We start from the raw sequence: 8,553 nt of genomic DNA on the forward strand, positions 1-8,553 counted from the left end.
AGGTGTCATTACATAACAGAGCTGACTGGTAGGTGTCGGGAAAGATAGTACAGGCAAGACGCCATTCAGGGTGTTCACGGGTGTTGGTGGGGAAGGTATCTGGGTAGGTAAATATGATTAAGTGTGTGTTGTTTACTGCCCTGCTGATCACTTGACTACAATCAGATAAAGACAGTGCTCTTGTAATTGTCATGAAAATATTTAATCAGGTTGTTTCACTAAACTAAAGGCAAAAGTCTGAGATTTATATGATTTATGTCATTTAATAAAAATACCAAACATTTTGTAGTTTCAGGTTTTTAAATGTGAAAATATGATTAATGTATTTGATATCATTGTTTTTCTGGCTGATTTGATCACCAAATAGCAAAAAATGCTTATTAAACGTCCTAGATCCCATGATAACATCCTAAAATGTTGATTTTTGTCAGATGTACCCAAAATGGTTTTAGAAAAATCCTTTAAAATACCAAATATCCTTCCAGGCACCAAATCATGTAAAGGCTTAGTCTGGTTTAGCCACATAAACCAGCTATAGTGTCCATGGATGTAAACAGATTAAATCAGTGGGTGAGAGAAAGGTGAGTGACTGTCAGAAGGTAAAATGAGAATAACATACTGTATCTCTGATCAATTCAAGTTTGAAAGGATTGATGGTGGGATTTTTTTTTTTTTTACTGGAAATAATTGTACAGCTATAACTATGCAGAAAGAGTAGGCCTGGGACACCATAATATGCTATATGTACACAGTATAACAGTTTATCCCAATGGTTACACACAACATTAGCATTGTGGGTGAAAATGTGGACATGGTCGGTTGTGGAGGGAGGGTGTGATCTGGCAGACTGGTGTAGCCTGAGGCACACTACTGCATTCATGCTCACACTAATGCAACTGCACTCCGTTGACCCACATCAGGCAAAGACAGGGAAAAAATGAGGGGGTGGGCCTAGAATGGAAGGAAAAGGATATCACATGATAATCCCATGTTTTTACTCGGGGACAGCATGCAGGTCTAATCACTGGTTACTTAAATAGTATTTAGGCAATGGTTTACTCTACATTGATAGCTGACTTTGATCTGTTGATTGTTATTTGTAGTACAGTACTTTTTTACCTTCTTTTACTACTGAGTATCTTAAAATTATTGTCAAGTACCATGGTATACTTGTACTTTGTTACATTCTAGTACTGATGTTAATGTGTTGAAATGAAAAAACAAGTTAAGCCAAAATAAAAAGTTCAGTTAATTCATTTATGTTTTGTCTCTTTGCAAACATAGCAACATTTTGGTGCCAGTTTTATGGTTGTATTTAACTTTGGTTGAAGGCAAAATCTACTTTTTTTTTTTTACCTTGTTCTGTCACAATACATAGCAATGCTACTGTTTAACCTCTTCTTTTATGTTGTTCTGGTCAAACAAAATTTCAAAGATAGTTAACTTCCATCACAATTGAAACAAATGTCATCACAGCACAAGGGGCAGTTCCTTCAAACGCCGCTAGATGGAAACGGCGAACATTTAATAACAATTAGTGCACTCAAATGGTCACGAAGAAGAAGAAGAAACAGAGGAAGCAGCGTCCATTTCCTCTTCCAGGTCTCAGTTCGGAAACGTCGTGTGAACGGCGCGACCAAAGAGAAAGTTTTTTTTTAATCGAAAACGTAGCAATTTGAAGGCTTTATGCGTCTTAACCCTGATCTTTGGACTTGTTTGACTTTTTCAACGTAAGCGGTGTAATAGACAAAGAAAGCAGAATCGAGAGGTCGGTAAGTTTCATTAACCAATCACTTGCTGACAGTTAGCCGTGTGCTAACGTTAGTTAGCAGCCAGATGTAATAGATTTTAGCTCGTACGCGTAAGATTGACTGTGTGTGCGTTTGTTAGTAAATAACATTTGTGTTTGTGCAGTAGTAACGTCTGCTCAGTGAGTGACAGGAACCCTGTTACATCAGGGGATAAACCAGCTCAAACAGGGATGGGGTTCATGGAAATAAGCGGATGATAATATACTTAACTGGCCTTAAGGTATGATCATGTTATTCGTACTGATTTTATGTTGTCTTGCAGGACCTGAGGATGTCTCTGCCTAAGCGGGAAGTCGAGGAGTTGAGGCCATGGGTGGAGCGCACTGTGAAGAAGGTGCTCGGTTTCTCGGAGCCCACCGTGGTCACTGCGGCTTTGCACTGTGTTGGGAAAGGACTGGACAAAAGGAAGACCATAGGTACCTTTCTGTTGCTTAATACTATCAATGTGCATTAAGATTTAAATTGAATTAAGGCAATCATCAGAAGTTTAGGGTCTTGGATAACTATTTGTGACCAGTGGTGCTCCTAAGTCATTAGTTTTAACTTTATCTATGTGGAAGCTGCAGGCAGGATTAAGCAGAAAACAGTGTTAACTTTAGCTATGATCTTCAAAAGAGTTAGTGAATAAATCATGAGTGCCTGGGTTGATTGTAAGAGCTGATTTAAATAGCCCATTCAGTGAGATCTAGGGCACATTTATGATGACTAATTCACTGTATGTGATTACTAATAACCCTGACCACCTTAAGTGTTATTTCTCACAGAAAATAATGCTGTTTATGTTACATTTAATGCTGTATGCTTTATTAAACACTAAGATTCTTATCCCTCCCATTTTACAGCACTTATTGGCTTATGCGCTGTCATATACTGACTTCCAAAATTACGTTTAATTCAACATAGTCTTTAATGTATATAAAAGCAGTCTGTGCTGTCTGTGTTATGTCATTATGAGAGTGATCCAGCAAGTACAGGATTTGTGATAGTTACGTGATGCTCATTTGACCCCAGACCAGTTGCGTCCCTTCCTTGATGACTCTGCTGGAGGTTTTGTGGAACGGCTTTTTGAAGCTTTGGAGGAGAGTCGCAGTGCTCGAGGCCTAAAAGGTGTGGGAGAGAAGAACCGCAAGAGAGAGCTGAAGGTATATTTTTAGTTAATATTGTTGCTTTAAACCTAAATAGTTCAATCTGAATATCATACATTTATTGACCAGACTTATAGACCATAGCTTTGATGCATATGTTGAATTCGTTCATTGATTACAGTCATACCCAGATGTATGTCATTTCTACTATCATCAAGCTTAGACTTATGCCATGCCAATCCAAAAACAACATTAAAAGTGTTGATATGCTAAAAAAACATTAACAAAAAATTGCATATACCCTATACACGTTGCGCCTTTTGAACCAGCTAATGACGTAAGTCGGGGTATGACTGTACTTTAAACCTTAGTTTATATAGGGTGGAAGTAAACATTCTCCTGCATAAATGGCATTTTATTTAGGATTTTCTAACAGCCCTGTACTTGAACCATAAAATGGAAAATGGGTTTCATGTTTGCATTGGGGTTTTCAGGTTAATTGTAATAGTAATATGTGATTGTTCAGTTATCCAATTTTGCTGTTTTTTCTGTTTTGGCTGGTTGGCCTTAGGATGTATTTGGTGATGACTCTGAAACAGTTGCAATGCGGGAAACTCCAGAGGCAGTAGATGGGACTGCAGCAAAGCGGAAACGGGTCCCCCGATTCGAGGAGGTGGAAGAGCCTGAGGTCATACCTGGACCTCCATCTGAGAGCCCTGGAATGCTCACCAAAATGCAGGTACAAAATAACTACGTGCCTCCTAGTGCATCAGATATATTACATATCTGCATATTTTGACAATAAAATAACTTTCTTGAGATTTTTGACATGTATTTTTTTTCTCTAAATTAATAGATCAAACAGATGATGGAGGCAGCTACACGACAGATAGAAGAGAGGAAAAAACAACTGAGCTTTGCTTCAGTCCCTGCTGTACCAGTAATATATTTTTCCATTTTAATCAAAGTCTTAAAAATATTTACATGCTATAAAAAAAAAAAAAGTTTAAGTAATTAGTGGCAGTATGAAATACAGCATTATATCTTCCTGACTTCAGCGATTACCTCTTCCTACATCACAGTCGCAGATGGAATCCACGCCAATGTCACGTCTTCTCAGCAGTCCGGCTGCTGCAGCTACAGGTGGTGGCTCATCCATTGCCCCCTCCCAGGCTGCCAGCTTTATGAATGATGCAATCGAGAAAGCCCGCAAGGCTGCTGAGCTACAAGCGCGCATTCAGTCCCAGTTAGCCATGAAACCTGGTATCCTCGGGGCCTTGGGGAACACTGCGCCTCACAACCTAGTTGCACTAGCTAATCTACATGCCATGGGAATTGCTCCACCGTGAGTCCACAGTATATAGGATTTTTAAAAATAAAGAGGAAACAAACATGGAGGTTATTTGTATTTGTTCCTTTCATAGTGTAAAAATACACTAATTTCTGTCTTTCTTTTGTAGGAAAGTAGAAGTGAAAGAGGTGAACAAGCCAACGCCTCTTATTCTGGATGAGAAAGGAAGAACTGTGGATGCAAGTGGCAAAGAGGTTGAACTCACACATCGCATGCCCACTCTGAAAGGTGTGCATAAAGTGGTTCAATCCCTACACACAGACACAAAATCCTGTTTTGTTTTTTTGTTTTGTTTTTTTGTATTTTGGTGTTCATCAATTCATTTTTGTCTTGTGCTCAGCTAACATTCGAGCAGTAAAGAGGGAACAGTTCCGTCAGCAGCTGAAAGAGAAGCCCGGGGAAGATTTGGAATCCACATCCTACTTCGACCAACGTGTGTCTATTACAGCGGCTCAGCGTCCTCGCAGGAGCTTCAAATTCCATGAACCAGGCCGCTTTGAGAAGATTGCTCAGAGAATTAGAACTAAGGTTAGATGTAACTCCTCAAATGTTCAGTGTGAGCAGGTTCCTAAACTTGTTTATTCAGAGTTTTTGAACTTGATTTACAACAACTTAAGTTTTATCACTCCTCACTCTGATTAGGCCCAGTTGGAAAGGTTGCAGAATGAGATTGCCCAGGCAGCAAAGAAGACAGGAATACAGGCATCCACCAGACTTGCACTGATCGCTCCAAAAAAAGAGATTGGAGAATGGGAGGTGCCCATTATTGAGTGGTGGGACTCTTACGTCTTGCCCTCCAACATTGAGATGTAAGAAACTGTAGTCTGTATGGAAAAAATAGTAATGTAAAGGACAAGGCAACTGAGTTGTTTTGCAGGTCCAATCAGACATCTTATGGAAATAACCTTACGTTTTCTTCTTCTTTTATGAAGAACCCCAGACACAGATTTTGACTCAATGGAGTTCTTTGGTGTGACCAAGCTGGTAGAACATCCTGCTCAAATGAGCCCTCCTGGTAAGTATATGGGAGGTGAAATAAAAGTTGTACACAAAAATTTGTGTAGTTTTTATGTCCTACAAAACTCTTCATTAGGAGGTAGAAATACATTCAGTGCTTACCAACAGGCAATAGGACTTACATGATCCTTGTGAGCTAATTTTAAGTATCATAGGACCATATTAACTCATTGGACTCTAAAACCAGTGAAAATATACCAATGTCAAAATATATGATTCATCATGAAAATTACTGTTTCAGATTGTCCACAGATTCCCCTGCAGACAACTATTTTATTTAGTTTGCCCTTTGATTTATGGCACAATAATGTCTACTGCCCAAAGAAACCCTCGGCTTATTGAAAAACTAATTTCCAAAGTGAGCACCACAACATAACATTGCATTCACAAGCATTTATAGGAAACACACAGATAATTTCATTTCCTGGTGTGTGTTGTATACCAGCGGTTTAAGCTTATTTCAGACATGGAATTTAGGTGTCGAAATAACCGTGAACTTTATCCACAGGTTCCACTAATACATGTAGCTGACTAAATTGCTGGTTTTCAATTCATGCAGCATCTTTTTAACAATGTGCAATCGTAACTTACTTTTTGATTTAGTCTTTTAATTGTTTTTGAAATTTTGCTCTATTGTCTCCTTACAACCAGCATGTTTTATGTGCATGCTTTCTACAAGCTATTACATATCATATACCTATAAACTGGTATGTAATTATTACATAATATTTTACCCGACTGGTTACTACTACATACATTTTTTTTTTTTTTTTTGTTAATCTCAGTTGACGGAGACAAGCCAGTAACACTGGGCGTATACCTGACAAAGAAAGAACAGAAGAAACTGCGAAGACAGACACGAAGGGAGGCCCAAAAAGAAGTGCAAGAAAAGGTCCGTCTGGGACTGATGCCTCCACCAGAACCGAAAGGTAGTCACAGACAAATCACTGTTATGAAATACTACAATATTGGATTAAGTGGAATGTATCTGATTTTTGCTTCTGTTTTCTCAGTGCGTATCTCTAATCTGATGAGAGTGCTGGGGACGGAAGCGGTTCAGGACCCTACGAAAGTAGAAGCCCATGTCAGAGCGCAGATGGCAAAGAGACAAAAGTTAGTAACACAATTAACCTCTACGCTGGTCATCTTCCACTTAATTTCCTTTTTTCTTGCACCCTTCTGCATTTTTCCTATTTAACCTAATGTGTGATAATCTGTTTTGCTCTCTAAAGTTTTTTTTAATTGTGTCCTCCCTGCAGGGCCCACGAGGAGGCCAATGCAGCTCGCAAGCTCACAGCAGAGCAGAGGAAAGAGAAAAAGGTCAAGAAGTTAAAAGAGGACCTCACTGATGGTGTTCATATTGCAGTGTACAGGTGTGTGTATTTATATGGAGGGAGCAATGTTTGAGGGTCAGATGTATAGTCCAGAATGTGTCTTATTTATGTATCTTATCTTCCCTGTGCAGGATCCGTAACCTGCAAAATCCTGCAAAGAAGTTTAAAGTGGAGGCCAATGCCAACCAGTTGTACCTGACAGGCACAGTAGTTCTGCACAGAGATGTCAACCTTGTTGTGGTAGAGGGAGGTAAGGGAAATACATATTCAGAACTGCAGGCTACAGTAGCATCAGCCTTGTTGACAAATCTAACCTGTTTATTCTTGTAGTTAATATTTATATCAAGCTCTTTGTAATAAACATTTGACAGACTCGTAGGTTGCTGAAGTATGCAAGTTGCAGGAGAAACTTTGGGGCTGTGAGAAAACACAATTCAAGGAGTTAAAGCTTTAGTTCACTTGCTGCAATATCACATCTACAGTAATTACATACATTTGTGATTACATCTTGTTAATATTTTTTTCAGGGTGCTATATCACATTCTTAGTTTAGATTTAGAATAACCTTATGTATGAAGAATTACTTAAATTGTTCCAACATCATGAAAGTCCAATTAATACAGGGTTTCCTTTGGAAAAAAATAAATTACTGCTGGATGTATTTAAGGGTACTTGTCTATTTCAAGTGCATGGGTTTCTAGAAAGCCTCTTAGGCACCCCATGAGCAATTAATGATATAGGAAAATTGAATTTATGTATTTCACATCTTTTGGATCTCTCCTTTATTCTGTTCTAGGCCCCAAATCCCAGAAGAAGTTCAAGAGACTGATGATGCACAGAATCAAATGGGAGGAACACAGTAGTAAGAGAGACGGTAAGAGTGGCTTGACTTTTTGAATAATTTGTGCATATTATGTTTGTGCTTATTTCAATTAAACTCTTTCCACTGATTATCAATTAGATCCTGACGGTGAGGACGAGACAAAGAGGAACAACAAGTGTTGGTTGATTTGGGACGTGAGTGTTTTCACACTGTGTTCCATGACACTCGTTTTGGTTTTGTTGTTATAGCTGATTGTGTTACTAAAATATTTGAAGTTAATTTGGATTGTGTTTTTATTTGTGATCTTATTCTAATCTAATAATTCCTCTTGGTCCCTTCAGGGAACAGCTAAGGAACGGAGTTTTGGGGATATGAAATTCAAGCAGTGCCCCACAGAGAGCATGGCCAGAGAACACTTCAAGAAACATGGCACAGAACACTACTGGGACCTCGCTCTCAGCCAGAGCGTGTTGGATGGCACAGACGACTGAAACCTGCCTAGAGCTCATGTCATTTCAGGCAGTAACCTCCCCACTCCTCCTACAAGCCCCAAGACCTACCGCCTCCCAGCGAGGCGACCCTCACTGCTAGTTGGCTGCCTCTTAATGGGGACGGACAAACTTAATCAAGACATTTGAACATGAGAAAAGGAGGAACAATAAACCTGTGTGGCTGTTTTAATGAGTATGTGACAGGGCAGGGTGTGTGTGTAGGACAGTATACATACATATGCCTGCATCAGTGTTCATCTCTTAAGCGGTAGATATCATCTGTTATTGAATACAGTCTGACAGATTGCACTGTGTGATGTAAATGACTCAACCAACGCTTTATTTGATGAGAAATTGTGTCAGATAATGTTAAGACTGAACTTTTGTAATGAAATCCCCATGTACCTTGAAAATCTGAGTCAAACAATAAAAAAAAAAAAAAAAAAAAAAAAAAGCCAAACATCCCATCAGTGAATGATTGTGCTAGCCTATACAAACTAAACCTGGGTAACGTTAAAACATAGCTGAATTCATCACAGAATTTACAGTTAATAAAGCCACTTTTTTTTTTTTTTTGGAGAAACAGTATTTGGCTTGTAGCTCTATTTCTTTGTATCATTACAGCCTTAAATAAACAAAAT

The 8,553-nt window shown here is 38.9% G+C and overlaps 1 protein-coding gene across 3 annotated transcripts; it reads left to right on the forward strand.

Annotated features, from left to right (window-relative positions):
* The first annotated feature begins 1,585 nt into the window (after nt 1-1,585).
* prpf3 (PRP3 pre-mRNA processing factor 3 homolog (yeast)) lies at nt 1,586-8,379 on the forward strand. 3 transcript variants are annotated; one of them, XM_026317833.1, is made up of 17 exons: nt 1,586-1,772; nt 2,074-2,227; nt 2,823-2,953; nt 3,468-3,635; nt 3,753-3,836; nt 3,979-4,241; nt 4,357-4,475; nt 4,588-4,775; nt 4,890-5,056; nt 5,180-5,262; nt 6,050-6,193; nt 6,278-6,377; nt 6,524-6,637; nt 6,730-6,848; nt 7,395-7,472; nt 7,560-7,615; nt 7,763-8,379. In XM_026317833.1, exons 2-17 carry the CDS (start codon nt 2,083-2,085, stop codon nt 7,910-7,912), a joined length of 2,109 nt encoding a protein of 702 aa, XP_026173618.1. In that variant the 5' UTR covers nt 1,586-1,772; nt 2,074-2,082; the 3' UTR covers nt 7,913-8,379. The 3 variants fall into 3 exon arrangements, with proteins under 3 accessions (XP_026173618.1, XP_026173620.1, XP_026173619.1); XM_026317835.1 differs by having other exon boundaries at nt 3,753-3,830; XM_026317834.1 differs by having other exon boundaries at nt 1,586-1,768.
* Nucleotides 8,380-8,553: the final 174 nt, after the last annotated feature.

This window comes from Mastacembelus armatus, chromosome 16 (assembly GCF_900324485.2).
Source record: "Mastacembelus armatus chromosome 16, fMasArm1.2, whole genome shotgun sequence".
NCBI classification, from domain to species: Eukaryota; Metazoa; Chordata; class Actinopteri; order Synbranchiformes; family Mastacembelidae; genus Mastacembelus; species Mastacembelus armatus.

Coding starts and splice junctions, on each gene's coding strand:
- prpf3 (XM_026317833.1), top strand. CDS start 2,083: ATGTCTCTGCCTAAGCGGGAAGTCGAGGAGTTGAGGCCATGGGTGGAG. Junction 6,194..6,277: donor GCCTCCACCAGAACCGAAAG/GTAGTCACAGAC, acceptor CTGTTTTCTCAG/TGCGTATCTCTAATCTGATG. Junction 7,616..7,762: donor AGTGTTGGTTGATTTGGGAC/GTGAGTGTTTTC, acceptor TGGTCCCTTCAG/GGAACAGCTAAGGAACGGAG.